The sequence below is a fragment of the Ambystoma mexicanum genome, chromosome 7q, assembly GCF_040938575.1.
Source record: "Ambystoma mexicanum isolate Mex_15411 chromosome 7q, UKY_AmexF1_1, whole genome shotgun sequence".
Taxonomy (NCBI): Eukaryota; Metazoa; Chordata; class Amphibia; order Caudata; family Ambystomatidae; genus Ambystoma; species Ambystoma mexicanum.
Window position 1 is genome coordinate 721,626,303 of NC_090941.1, and position 15,564 is coordinate 721,641,866.

The following is a 15,564-nucleotide window of genomic DNA, read 5'->3' on the forward strand; positions in this document are numbered from 1 at the left end:
ACCTGCAAAATAAAAAGACAGTTAGAGCGCATCGTGAAGCAGGCAACAAGCGCTTACTTACGTGCTTCCAGGCGCTTCTATTCATCACACGGGCTCCATCTTCAACTCACTTCAGCCCGTCATCCGCCATCGCCGGAACCCTGCAAAACAAGAAACATCATTACTAAAGACTTTAAAGACATTAGAATTACTCGAAACTTACCGTTCGTGCAGTAAACGACGGACAGCAGTCCTCTGAAGTCAAGGGGCCTGCTCCCCTTATCCAGTGAAGAAACTGGTTACAGCACCCTGCCCCGAGGCAGATGGAGAGCACGGCGTTCACTTACCTAAGGTGAGAGCGTTAACCTTTGGGGTTCTACAGGAGAAGAGAAAGGGAAGAAGAGAGAGACATTCAATAACCCAGTTCCTTAATCCCATATTTTCTATCTGCAGACATCTTACCCTTCGAGTCAGACATACAGTGCACAGAGGTCCAGCCCAAAGAGCCAGCCGTGTGTTACACATCACCTTTGAAGATACGGTATACGCCCAGTCAAGACCGGCGCCTCTACAGGAATCAGGTGAGCGTTACAGAACGCAAAGCCTACCACAAAACTCCCGTCCAGGCGCTATGGAAACCTCGGATACCGACCAGCTAGCCCAGTTACTTGGGGAACTAAGGGCAGAAGTGCATGCAGCCCGTCAGGAAACGAACGCTCTAAGAAGGGAACTGATTATTTCCAAGGAGCGAACAGATGATCTCGCTAGACAATTGCTACAGTCACAAGCCGGACAGACCCCGTTACCCGCATCTGGGGGAAATCTTCCTTCTACATCCTCTATGAATCCAGTGCAGATCAACCTACCTGGGAATGTACCTCTGGCTCCGCCCGAACGATTTTCTGGTGACCCAAAGAGGTTTGCAGTATTTATCAATCAGTGCCGGTTGCATTTCTTATGCCGGCCAACAGCCTTTCCAACTGATCAAGCTAAAGTAGCTTTCGTACCTTAGTGGCAATGCGGCAGACTGGTCGATCCCTCTAGTAAATCAAGATGATCCGGTCCTCCATGATTTTCAAGCTTTTCAGCTCAGTATGGAAAAACTGTTCGCAAGACATTCACAGGGGCAGGCCTTGGACAATGAGCTTCTTTCGTTGCGACAAGGTAATCAAGACCTTTTGGCTTATATTGCGTCTTTCAACAGACTGATAATGGAAACTCAATGGCCTGAGGACAAAAGGATTACGCTGTTTTATAGAGGTCTACGTGGAGAGCTCAAAGATGTGTTAGCCCAAGTAGTGAATCCCCCACAAGATTGTTCGGACTATATAGACTTAGTCGTTCAAATAGATCACAGACTGCAGAACAGGAAGGCCGATCGTTCCAAGTTTGATGCTCGAGTATTTTCCAAACCGCCAACTCCTTCCAAAGGAGTAGACTCTGGGGAATCCATGCAAATAGGGGGTCTGAAAGGTCCTCTAACACAAAAGGAGCGGGAAAGGAGAAAACAGTTGCAATTATGCCTCTATTGCGGAAACTCAGGGCACTTTCTTCGAGACTGTCCGGTGAAACCTGCCAAGAAGGCAGTAGGAGCTGCAGTTACCAAAGTTACAAACTCTGAGCAGGGAAACGACCTCGCCCGACAAGAATAGAGGTCCTCTTGCCGAGCGTGAAAACCAGTTCCGTGACCTCGCATTTCGTGATACCTATGGTCCTCATTAGCCCTGATAATCCGGATCGATTACATGCAATTGAAACTTACGTCGACAGCGGTGCCATCGGCAATTATGTGGATCATGAAATGGTTTTGAGGATGAATCTAACTCTTTGTCCCAAGGCTGTAAAGGACGTCATTACTACGGTGGATGGTACGGAGATAGCCTCCGGGCCAGTAACGCATACCACTCAAGAGGTGACGCTAGTAAGTCAAGATGGACACCATGAGAAGATCGTGTTCGATGTGATCAAGGCCCCTCAGTTTCAGATTATTCTAGGAATACCTTGGTTAGAGAAACACAATGCTCTGATCGATTGGCGAGCAAGAACGGTCCAGTTTCCAGAATGTGTCTCTACTTGTCACCCTCCACCTGGTGTTGCACTGGCAAAAATTTCTTCAGAGACTCCCCAGTTACCTCCCGAATACCTAGAATACCAAGTTGTTTTCCGGAAGGATCAGGCTAACTCTCTACCTCCTCATAGGTCTTATGACTGCCAGATAGACCTGATACCTGGATCTACTCCTCCTTGTAGTAGAATGTATGCCCTCACCGAGCCTGAGAACCTTCACCTTCGACAATACCTGGATCAATACCTGGCAAATGGGTTTATTCGTCCTTCCAAGTCCCCTGCTTCTTCAGCTTTGTTCTTCGTTCCAAAAAAGGAAGGAGACCTTAGAACTTGTATAGATTATCGCTCCCTGAACCAGATCACCGTTAAGAATAGATATCCGTTACCTTTGATCCCTGAACTCCTGGACCAAGTCAGAAAAGAATGCATATATACAAAGCTGGATCTTAGAGGAGCTTACCACTTGGTACGAGTAAAAGAGGGTGAAGAATGGAAGACGGCCTTCCGCACCAAGTATGGGCTATTTGAATACCAGGTCATGCCCTTCGGACTTTGCAATGCCCCGGCCGCCTTTCAATATTTTATGAACAATGTCCTCAGAGAGCTCATAGATGTGTGTGTTGTTGTTTACATTGACGACATCCTCGTTTATTCTTCATCGGAATCTGAACATCGGAAACACGTGAAAATGGTCCTCGAAAGATTGCGTCAACACAAACTTTTCGCTAAGTTGGAAAAATGTGTTTTCAACGTGACTGAAGTTGAATTCTTGGGATTCATATTATCACCTGGCGGAGTGCGTATGGATTCAAAGAAGGTCGATGCAGTTCTCAAATGGCCATCACCATCCTCCGTAAAAGGTGTGCAAAGCATGTTAGGCTTCGCTAACTTTTACCGCAGGTTTATCCCCGAATTCTCTCGAATAGTCCAGCCCATCACTGTCTTGTTAAAGAAAAACAAATGTTTTGAATGGTCTACCGAGGCGGAACAAGCTTTCCAGGATTTGAAGACTAAATTTATCTCTGCACCAATCTTAAAACACCCTCGCCCCGAACTCCCCTACATCGTGGAAACTGATGCTTCAAGCCTTGCCATGGGGGCAGTTCTATCACAAAAGGACCCGGTAACCAATCAGTTGCATCCCGTGGCATTTTGGTCCCGCAAATTCTCGCCTCCTGAAATCAATTACACGATTACTGACAAGGACCTTCTGGCTATCAAGTCTGCCTTTAAGGCTTGGCGGCATTATCTGCTGGGGGCCCGACACACCGTTACTGTGATTACGGATCACCGAAACCTGCAATATTTGAAAATCGCAAAAGCCCAATCCTCTAGACAACTCCGTTGGGCATTATTCTTTGCCGAGTTTGACTTCATAATTACCTATCGACCTGGTACAAAGAACGGTAAAGCTGATGCCCTTTCTCGGATGGGAGTGGAAGAACACTTGATCAACCCTAAACCTGTACCAATCATTCCCGAACAAAAAATTCTGGGTGTAATCGCCACAGAATCCATAGAGGAAGTTAAGGATAAACCCAGGCAACTTGTAACTCCAGCAGACATACAGAATTGGCATCTGCAGGGAAAGGACTTTGCAGTAAAGGACAACTTATTGTATTTCCAAGAACGATTATACCTACCCAGCACAGATTTACAGAAAAAAGTAATCTCTTGTTATCACGATTCTTTAATGGAAGGACACCCCGGTATGGCCAAGACCTCAGAAAAGATCAAGCGCTACTTCTGGTGGCCGTCTTGGAAAAAAGATATCAGAGACTTCATAATGTCCTGTGGAGTATGCGCCCAAAACAAGAGTAAAAAGGAAAGACCAGCAGGCCTCTTACGCCCTATTGACATCCCACCTCGCCCTTGGCATACGCTTTCTATGGACTTCATCACCGATCTACCTCCATGCTCCGGATACAATACGATTCTAGTAATCGTGGACTTATTCTCCAAGATGGCGCATTTCATTCCGCTCAAAGGCTTACCAACAGCAGCAACTCTGGCCCGAGAATTTCTCGAAAACATCGTCCGACTGCACGGTTTTCCTTCGGTTCTAATTTCGGATCGAGGTAGTCAATTTATTTCTCATTTTTGGCGAAGTTGCTGTCGGTCGGCTCAAATTGATGTGAGACTATCGACCAGTCACCACCCTCAGACCGACGGACAAACCGAGAGAACCAATCAAACTCTGGAACAGTATTTACGCTGCATGCTGCAACAAACTGAAAAAACTTGGAAAGACATCCTTTGGATAGCCGAATATGCCTACAATAATTCTGTCCATTCGGGAACTGGGAAAACCCCGTTTTTTCTTTTGTACGGCAGTCACCCTCGAACCTCGGAGTTGGATCCCCTCCAAGATCTTGAAACACCAGCAGTAGACTACCTGCATTCTACAATCACCCAAGCCTTTAAGGAAGCTGTTTCTCACCTTCAAAGGGCTAAAGAACAATACAAGAAAGGAGCAGATCAACATCGGAAGGAAGCCCCTCAATATCAAGTAGGGGATCAAGTCTGGTTATCCACCAAATATCTACCCCTAAAAGGGCCACGCACATTCAACCCAAGATACCTTGGTCCCTATTCCATCACTACCATAGTAAACCCAGTAGCGGTCAAGTTGGACTTGCCCCCGCACATGAAGATACATCCTGTCTTCCACGTCTCTCTATTAAAACCCGTGCAACCTCAAACCCGACTAACTAAATCTCCAAAACCTATCCTAGTTGATGGAGAACTCGAGTTTGAAGTCAAAAGCATTCTGGACTCCAAGATCTCCAAATCTAAACTATTTTACCTAATTGACTGGAAAGGCTACGGCCCCCAAGAGAGATCCTGGGAACCTGCTGAATATGTCCACGCTCCTCGCCTAATCAAAAGATTTCACCGAACATTTCCTGACAAGCCAAAACCCCCGGAGAAGCCCGGTTTGGGAGGGGCCTTGAGGGGGGGTACTGTCATGATCTCTGCTTCCAAAAGGTCAGGGTTTTCCAAACTCCCTTGGAAGCAGATCCATAACCCAGGTTCCGAGTGCCAACCAGTCCCAATTGGGACCTTTTGGACCCAGTCCTGGCGCCAGTGGCACCAGGCTCATAAATATGCCCAGTCCCAGCGCTGGAAGCGCCGGGCTCATAATGCCTGGGTGGACTTACCTGCAGCTAACCATGCTGCTTACTTGCCTGCCAGTTGAGCCTCTGATCCTCTTCTGTTTGGAACTACTTTTCCTGTTGGGTGGGGCAGGAGCCACTCCCTAGATTCAGAACACTGGAACTCTTCTGGAAAGCAGGAACTCTTTTCTTACCTAGGCGTGGCTGTGGAAGGAGACACCTAAGCACTACAGGAGGCTATTTAAACCACACCCGATGGATGAATCTTGCTTTGCGTTATTCTGCATCCTCTGCAGCAGAACGCTCATCGTGTCTTCTGCATCTGATCCTGGGCCTAAGGAAAAAGGCTTACCATCCTGAATCCAGTCTTCAGCAACACCTATAAAGACAAGAAAGAACAGGTTAGCATTACGGTCTTCAGTGACAGCTGTTCACTTACCTGGTCCATCGGCTGTCACCAACGCCTCGCGCTGCATTCCGGCATCTGAAAGACAAAGGCTTACCTACTCTTCGTGCGCTCCGGAGGTCTTCACACTGCATTCCGGCATCTGAAAGACAAAAGCTTACCAACTCTTCGCACGCTCCGGAGGCCTTCGGCGCTGCATCCCGCATCTGAAAGACAAAACAAGGTGCGTTTAAAGACATTGGGGAACTTAAATACTCACGTGCCATTACTCCTTTCCACATCTAACCCAGTGGGTATTCCGGCACCCTGCAGCCGCTCCGAACTTGTACCTGCAAAATAAAAAGACAGTTAGAGCGCATCGTCAAGCAGGCAACAAGCGCTTACTTACGTGCTTCCAGGCGCTTCTATTCATCACACGGGCTCCATCTTCAACTCACTTCAGCCCGTCATCCGCCATCGCCGGAACCCTGCAAAACAAGAAACATCATTACTAAAGACTTTAAAGACATTAGAATTACTCGAAACTTACAGTTCGTGCAGTAAACGACGGACAGCAGTCCTCTGAAGTCAAGAGGCCTGCTCCCCTTATCCAGTGAAGAAACTGGTTACAGCACCCTGCCCCGAGGCAGATGGAGAGCACGGCGTTCACTTACCTAAGGTGAGAGCGTTAACCTTTGGGGTTCTACAGGAGAAGAGAAAGGGAAGAAGAGAGAGACATTCAATAACCCAGTTCCTTAATCCCATATTTTCTATCTGCAGACATCTTACCCTTCGAGTCAGACATACAGTGCACAGAGGTCTAGCCCAAAGAGCCAGCCGTGTGTTACACATCACCTTTGAAGATACGGTATACGCCCAGTCAAGACCGGCGCCTCTACGGGAATCAGGTGAGCGTTACAGAGATAGCGTAGCAGTTAGAGTAAATAGGAGAGATGGAGAGCACCCTGGAGGGAGAGAGCAGAGAAATAGAAGGGGGAGAGGAGGAGACATACTGCCAGATTCTCAAAACCTTTTTATGTGCAAGTGATGATATGAGCTAGCCCATCCCATCACTTGCGCCAAAAAAGCAGCAGCCCAATCCACAAAGCACATCTGAATGCCCATTTGCGCAAATCAGGGGGCCTTTCTGCACATTTAAAAGTGCATCCCAAATTCACAACGAGATGCACTTTTGAAGATGCAGAAATGAGGGTCATACCCCTGCGCTTGTTTACAACAGACGCAGGCAGAGGTGCAAATCATGACAGGGCCATTTCTGACGTTGCCGTGAATTTTACTTTGTCTGGCAGCAGAGGTTGGAATTACGACATCCCCCAAGCATGGATGCAAAAGTTTGATATTGTCATGCATTTCACAGAGACTGTTCCTCTGAGATCCTGTCTCTGTGAAATGGGTTCCTAGAAACCACACGGTTGCTGAGAGCCTGCCATTAGTGTCAGGAACGCGCTCCTAGTGCTAATGTTTGCAAGGGGACTGGACAGCGCATATATGTACTACGGTTCAGCCCCTCCTGAAATGTGCAGGTCACCTTTGAGAATAAGGTGGACTGATCATTCCTAAAAGTAGCACAAATGAAACAAGTGCATTCTCTGCACTGCTTTCATTCTCGCTAAATTATGAGAATGCGCCCCAAAGGCTCCCTTTTCTATATTATGGGTCTGATTACAAGTTTGGTGGGAAAGATTAAAACATTCAGTATTTGGAAATACTGCATGAAACATTTGTCTGCAGAATATTAGATTAGGAATTCATTTAGATTTAGTTTGTGTAACCTTGGGAGCTAGGGAGGCCTATGGATTAAAGAGCCAAAAAAGAAGCAGCAACTGATTGTAACAAAATGCAATAACAATACGCAATCAAGGAATTTAAGATGTAAGAAAAAAATAAATGTGTAAGAAGCGGTGAGAGATATTTGTAATTAAACAAGGACAAAACATTTTGATTATATCACATGCTTTCAGGTGTAATGCCTGGAACATTGCTTACGTCCTCTAGAGTGACAGCCTAAACTCCCACGCATCTGCACTAGTAACTTAGAAAACTAAACAGAAAAACTTCAATGACCTGAGGCTTTTCAAAGCTGTATGTTCCAAATCCAAATCCTGATGATGCTGCACCAAAACCAGCAGACTGGTCGCTAGGAAGGGCGTCGCTTGAAACAAAGGCCTTGGCCATCTGAAAGAGGTAAGTGGGTTACAGATTGTTAAAAGAAGGCCGGCAAGAGAACTCTTAAGCACAGTTACTAATTTGACTGACCAGCTGATCTCTGGCCTGTAATGATAAGGTAGCACATATCAAGCACAACGAGAATCGGCAATCTGATAGTTCATCACCTTGGCAGAAGTGCTGAGGACATAAGGAACCACAGTACAACAGTCAACTTAGTGGCAGAGGAGGAAAAAAGGATTTTTTCCACCGAGAAGCAGTTTTGTATATTTAGGCTCAAACACAAAAAATGTATGAGAGAAGTGAAAACTTTGAATACTCATAGACAGTGAAATCCCATATAAATACCCACTCATGCGATCTACGTCTTTGAAGTACCAGGATGAGATGCGGGTTCTAAAATGCACTAGATACTTAGACAATATTCAATACAAGGCACAGTACTAGTAACTAGTAGTAGTTTCATTGACATGCAAGGCTATGTAAGAGGGTACGTCATACAATCAAAGGCAACCCCATGTCCCTCATTAACACATAATAAATCAGAAAGCATGTGGCTCACCTGCTAGCTATTCTGTATGGCTACAGATTATTTCTGAAAAGCACTGGTGAAAGTCAACACAAGACACAGCCACAAATGCAGAAAGAGCACTATTGTTACATACTACATCCACTTTTACTGACCCTATGAATTGATCTTATGTCTGAGTTGCTAAACTTTTATTAATATACTTAAAATGTATCTATGCACATTTTTCTAAACTCGTATCACTCATTACTAGAAATTGTAAAAAATTAACAGTATTATATCCAGTGTATCTCCCGTAACAACACCAGTGCGATTTGTGACAAACTGGAAATATGAAGGGATTCGCAAACATTGCTGTGATGCGTCTAACAAACTTAATAAGTGCACTGATCACTTCGAAGGGAAATAAAGACACTCTGCTACCCCCAATGGACGACAACATGCATGTTTCAAATCGATCTTTGAATGGGCACGCCGAGTTCGGTGTTGAGTTCAGTCAACCCAGCAGACGCTACTGTGCAGACCTGTTTCTATTGAGGAGCTGCAGCGACGTTGAGCCTGCTACTGCCTCTTTAATTCAAGGGACAACCTTTAAAAGTGAACTTCCGGCGCGGAGCGGAGTTCGGTGTTGAGTTCAGTCAACCCAGCAGACGCTACTGTGCAGACCTGTTTCTATTGAGGAGCTGCAGCAACGTTGAGCCTGCTACTGCCTCTTTAATTCAAGGGACAACCTTTAAAAGTGAACTTCCGGCGCGGAGTTCGGTGTTGAGTTCAGTCAACCCAGTCCGCCCAGCACACTCCAGTATGCGCGAGGACCCCTTGACCGAGCTGCTACCGAACGACCTAGAAGCAACCTTGTCTGGAGTTGGACCACACACTCGCAACCGTCTCTTGAAGATGCGGTGGCTGCAGACTCAATCTGCAAAATCCAAGGTAAGCGAGACTCATTCTTCACCAAATGTGACTGTGGCTATAACCATGCCCCTGCCGAACTCTAAGTTGTTAGACACAAGAACTGGCGACAAAATATCTGACACGGTTGTTTTAAGTGAACCATGTGGCCGCACCAACACAGACACATATACAGACTCAGTCATTGAGGGCAGATCATCTCTGATGCCCGCGCCGAACACAAACGCCGTAAGGGAGGCAGCAGTGGCCGAAGTGTCACAGATAGCCCAAGAAACTATGTCTCCGCCCATTGGCATGGAACGCCTACAAAATCAGGGCGCAACGCTTACTCTACCAAACAGTGGACTTGAACAGCCGGTGACAAAGGCCCGAATGTCCACTCCCCTTGATGTTTCACATGATGTTCACAAACCCACTTGTACACCGCCGCCGCAGACCGTCTATATAGACGCGTCGGAAACAACCTTTTTGTTCAACATAAACGACGCTGATCTGTTGGCGATGCGGTCACCGTCTGTTGGAACATTAAAGCCGTCTGAGTCCCTGGCGGGTTCAGTGTCTCCTTGTAGATCAGTAACAGCGTCAGAGGGTTCATCAAGACCAACCGGAGAGCCCAAGTGCCCGAGTGCCGTGAAGTGCCGCAGGGCAGCTGATATTATTAACAAGGCGCAGACAGGCATGGAGGCCAACGCTCAGCATAACTGCCAGAAATCGAAGGAAAGGACCACAAAGGCTGATTGAGGAAGTAGAGGTCGAGTTACTGATAATGGCTCATGGAAGTCAGACAAACCTAGGGAAATGAATGAAGAGGAGTCGGCATTTATATCTGGCCAAATGAACAACACAGGCTCTGTCTTGAACCTAGATTTTGTTGCACGCGAAGCACGGCTCACTGAACGTTTAAAATCCTGCTTCATATTAATGCGTGAACGCTTGAATGCCAGCTTTACTACCAATTACGAAAAGAAAATTGCACCGGCTCGCAAAGTGAGCACTCTGGTGAAAGAACCTAATCTCGCCAATAATAAAGCAAATTCTCTAAATGACTCTGTAACAACTGTGAGACTCATCAATTTAAACCTATCAGAAGACCGTCAGCCAACTGTATCCCGTAAATCAACTTCTGACTGTGTGCATATAGATGAAGTTAATTCCTTGTCGGGCGAAGAAGAGCTGTTAGGACACAGACCAACACAGCCAAGTTGCGGGATCAGAACTCTATTCTAGCTACAATGAATGGGAAATTAACTTTAACTGCCCTTGAAAAACTTAGCGAGCAATTAAGCGTTCGATTGGACTCAGAAGCCGCAGCATCATGTTAGTGGCACGCCCGTTTGAACGAAATAACTAAAGGTGAAGCCCATGAGAAAGTTGACCTCGCTGAGGCCATAGTCGAATGCACAAAGTGGATAAGACACAACGTTGCCATACGGCCTGTTGGATTCGAAGGAAGCAAGGATTGTACTTGTCAGCATTCGAGAAATGACTCCCCTGGAACCAATCCAGCCAATGTTCAAAGAGCGCACACTAAAGAGTGTGTAGTGGCGAACGAGACAAACTGTTTAAACGTCCCAAACATCGCTATTGAGCTTGTAGATGAAAATAAAATCAATGCAAACTCAAGACAGATCAAACCACCAATACGAATGGGCATTGATAAGATAAAGGCCTTGAGCTCAACATCTCAAACTGACATGCAAGATAAAGAATCAGTTGAATCAGCTTCCCCGAGCACATTTCCTCAGGCGACAACTATTGATGAAAACCTCTCAGAAATTACAAACAAATAAGGCGCTAACAGCAGATCAAAAAGCATCCTTTGGCATATTCTTTGGGACTGCCAAATCTATAAATTCTACCAAGGCCAAGTCAGCGTTGCCCAAGGCTAAACAACCGAAAGTTGCGAATACCATGAGCAAGGGACCCGCCCCAAAATGCCCCCGTACCAATGGTGCGAAAAAATGTATAAGAAACTTGACAACACCACCACGGCTAGTAGTCGCAAAAGTTGGTTCGACCGCACTACAGCCAATAAAGACAAACAGCGACAAAGATCATATGCGGAGTCCAGCCATTAGTTCAAAAACAACGACAAAACGGAATCGTGATGAAATAAATTCATCCATCGACGTCACTGCAAGCGACTCCATAGACCTATGTGATCTCTCAACATACTCAATAGACGACGAAGAACCAGCTACTACCAACACAGCTGGCAATGAGACAGACACGAGATGTGTTGAGCACCAGAATTCGACCGCAAGTGATAATAAGATGCAGAGCACCCGTTATCCGCTGGGACCCTCAGGGCTCCGGCCACCGACTTGCAACAATGAGCCGGATGCTACTCCCATGATGCAATCTGGCTCGCGAGCAAATGTTCGAGAAGTGTCGATAAATCCGATACTGAAGCTTAATCCTAAATGTACAGCCGCACAAACACAAAAACTAAAACAGCAAAGGAACAGTAAAAGAACCGAACAGCAGGCCATAGCTGAAGCTAGTGGGTTGAAATTGTATCTTGAAAACATCTTGAAAGACAAAAACGACGTAAACCTGAATAGAGCAAATGTGATGCGGCTGTTCCATTTAATTCCGGCACTACGGAATTTACGTTCGGATGACATTGCCATCGTAGAATATAAATGTGAGTCGAGATCTGATTGGGTAATTCTGCACATGAAATCGAAGACCATCGCACGACCACTACTAAATGCCAAAGAGGATCTTCTGCTCTTTGGATTTGATTTATCAGTGTGTGAAGATCAGCACAAATCAACCAATGAAAGAAGTCAACATCTTGCCTCCAGCAAAACAAAAATAGATGAACTCTGGCAAGAATTGAAACATCAATCTTCCCATCCAGCCGAAAAACAAAAGAAGGAAAGGAACATCTAGGATGAAGTAGGGTCAAGGGATTTGACCCAACTTTTAACTTCATGGAACACGTGAGGCTTCGCGCATCTGTTTAGAAATAGCGACTTTGAAGACATAAAAAGTACTTTTATCTGCCTACAGGAAACGTGGCTCCATAAAATTCCCTCATGTGATGGATACACGCTATTGTTAAATGAAGCAAAAAAAAGTCTATTTGGACGCCCGTTTTCTGGTCTTCTATCAATGATAAGGAACTCGTCTGGCTGGAAAATATTAGCCACACAAACCCCCAACCTATTTGTACAAGCGACTACTCTTCAAACGACAATGGTGGATTCAGTAGGGAAAAAATATCTGCAACAACTCCTGCTAATAAAAACGTACAGGAATCCCGCAATGATTTCAGATTCAGTCTACCTAGCCTCGATATCATTACTAATTGACAATTGTCACGAGTCCTTTGTCGATCCATTCATCTTGCTATGTGGTGATCTAAATTACGATTTTTTGATACAACAAAAGAGCGTAGCCCCAACAACATATTCAAAATTCCAACGAAATTCTCAGATCGAGGTACCAAATGGGAATACGAGCTAAAGCTACGCCACTGTGTAATGCTGAACGGCTGTACAAGAGGTGACATCCCTGCAGCAGACACTTGGCATTGAGGCGAGTCAAAAATACCTCTCGACTACATATGGGTTTCGGAAAATCTACATCAGTGTATCGCAATTCTTGCAATAAAGAGAACAACAGCAAGCGATCACGATGCCTTAATAGTTTCATGGATGTCTCCAGTGACAATCGGGCAGCCCTGTTACTCCACCCCACTAAGCATTAACACAGCTCATAATCGCCTACGCATGAAAAGCCATCAAATTGAAAAATGATAACTGAGTCTACCAATAAAAACATAATGTGTCCACAAGTCAAATATGCATCTTTACTAAAACAATTTATTTGTACTCATAAGCCAAGATCAACAATCGATAAATACCCATTCAGCCCACAATTATGGGAAGCAAAGAAATTGCTACACAAAGACCTGAAAGATCTAAAGAGGTCAGGTGGAAAAAACTTAAAACCACTAATGAGGAAGAGACGTCAACAATATCGAAATTGGCTTAAATCTTTTAATACCCTACGGACACAAGAACAAGGGGAACTGATGCTTCGCTTGCTAATACAAAATGATAACCGAAACATCTGGCAAATCATAAATTCTGGTCAGTTAAATCAAAAGAGCACTCTGGCAAATGGCGTGAATGCCGCGAGCTGGGTATGGCATTATACGGCGGTCTTTAACAACTTAGAATCAGACAGTACACTGAATGTTGAGTTGGCTCTCTGTGTATGGCAAGTCACTGAAAATGTTGTAGACATTGAAGCAGCAATTAAAAACTTGAAGACCTCACTTGCCGCAGGACCAGATGGAATCTCGAACTCAATGCTAAAAGCAAATAAGGAAAACTGGGTGCAATTCATAAAATTGCTATTTAATCATATAGCACAAACATCAACGATCCCTGAATCCTGGACCCAGGCCGTGGTAGTCCCGGTGTTTAAAAAGGGCAATCGCGATGATCCAGCGAATTATCGACCCATAGCGTTAATAGACACTATGGGCAAAATATTTGCCACTTTCCTCCAAAGGAAACTCTCTAAATAGGCAGAAGAAGCCAACTTAAATGTCAGAAGACAAACCGGGTTCACAAAAGAGGTTGGAGTCGAATTAAATCTGATGCGAAGATTGTTTCTAGCCTTTGTCGATTTGAAACAAGCATTCGACAGCATAGATCGACAGCTTTTATGGAGAAAATTAAAGACCTGGGGATGTCCCAACTAACTTCTGTCTCCACTGATGGCCCTACATGCTAACACCAGCATTCGTGTACGACTAAATGCTGAAGGCAAGTTAACCAACGAAATAAAGACAACAAAAGGAGTGAAGAAGGGCTCTCCGTTGGCAGCTTTGCTGTTCAAACTTTTCATATCGGATCTCCCGGCTGCCTTTGCACAAACTAGGTCATTTCCGCCCAAAGTAAATGGAAACCACCTAACCCACGTAATTTACGCAGATGATGTGGTGCTGTTAGATAGTACTGAAATAGGTCTACAGAGACTTCTGTCAGCTCTGCAAGTCTACCTAACAGCAAATCATTTGTTTATAAACGTGAAGAAGTCACAAGTAATGGCTATGGGTCCAAAAACCAAAATGAAGACGAAGGTCTTTAAGTGGAAAGTGGATAACAAGGCCTTGTCTAGAACAGATGTAATTTGTTATCTGGGAGTTCCATTCAATATCTCCATAAGAGAATGGAGTTGTACTAACGAAGTTACAGCTCGGATGAGAATTTTTGTGTTACATGGCTTGAAACTGCATGCAAAATACAGGAAGTTTTCTATACAGCCAGTAATAACTTTCTACCGGCAAAAGGTTTCCCCAGTAGTATGTTTCGGTTGTGAAACTGGTTAGAACATCAATGCAAGCTTCTGGTCACAACTGGAGGGGATCTTTTGGCGTAAGGTACTAAAACTACCCCAAGGTCTTTTAATGGTGGCAATTAGACATGAGTTGGGGCTTGATTCCTTACTTTTTACAGTCTATAACATTCCTTCGTAAAATGAGAATAACACCTGTGATAAACTCCTATCAGATCTTGAAAAATAAAAGTCACGACGCATCTGCATCACTACTAAATAGTTGGGAAGTGAAACTGATGGCAATTATGGATGCTGCAGATATGGTGCTACAGACTCCACAAGTAGCGAAGAAAAAATTTAGAAGATGGAACTGGATAACTAACTTAGAAAAACGCTCCACACTGTCATTAGCACTGGACTTAGGACCAACGTGTCACAATGTAGGAAACTTACCAAAATATCTTGAAAAATTTCCCTCGCTATATCATCGGAATCAGTTCCTAAGACTACGCCTTAATCTATATAATACCAATGAGCGGTTGATGAAACTAAAAGATTCCACGACCAAGAGTGATGCCTGTCGATTCTGCCAGTATGAAGTTGAATCAATTAAACATCTGTTAATAGAGTGTCCCTCTATTGCCGCTCAGCGCTCACTCCACCTATTACTGTATGCTCCAAAAAATGCTAATATGCTGGAATGGTGGAACTATGCCATAACAGGGTCAAATGTCCACCTAACTTGTGACTTCATCAATTTCATCAACATGATCCTTCCATGCCCTTCGGAGAAGTCTGTCAAATTATAAAGAAGCCACATATTCTCATCGAATGTTTGGCTGAATCTTTAAATCTTTAAGCTGATCTCCTTGATCGTTGATTGAACTCAAAACTATCATTATGCATTATTACTATCATGAGTGCCAGATCAATATGACTTCTCTTCTTTTCTTACTTGTTTTTGAGATGCTTTTATGTTTTCTTGGATTGCTGTTTTCGTCTTCTGACTAAACTGATTTCGAAATGTGAAAGTGAGTGAATGAGTAAGACAAAAAGTTTGACAAAAAGTTTGTTTTCTTTTAAAAAAC

General features: G+C 44.6%; 1 protein-coding gene across 7 annotated transcripts in view; it reads right to left on the minus strand.

Moving 5' to 3' along the window:
* The window catches only part of PARP4 (poly(ADP-ribose) polymerase family member 4), a 2,748,946-nt gene that overhangs the window by 324,059 nt on the left and 2,409,323 nt on the right, over positions 1-15,564 (minus strand). For all 7 annotated transcript variants that reach the window (XM_069639202.1, XM_069639198.1, XM_069639200.1 and 4 more), the window contains one exon: positions 7,633-7,743. In XM_069639202.1, the coding sequence (XP_069495303.1) occupies positions 7,633-7,743 (111 nt within the window). The remainder of the gene's footprint in view (positions 1-7,632; positions 7,744-15,564) is intronic.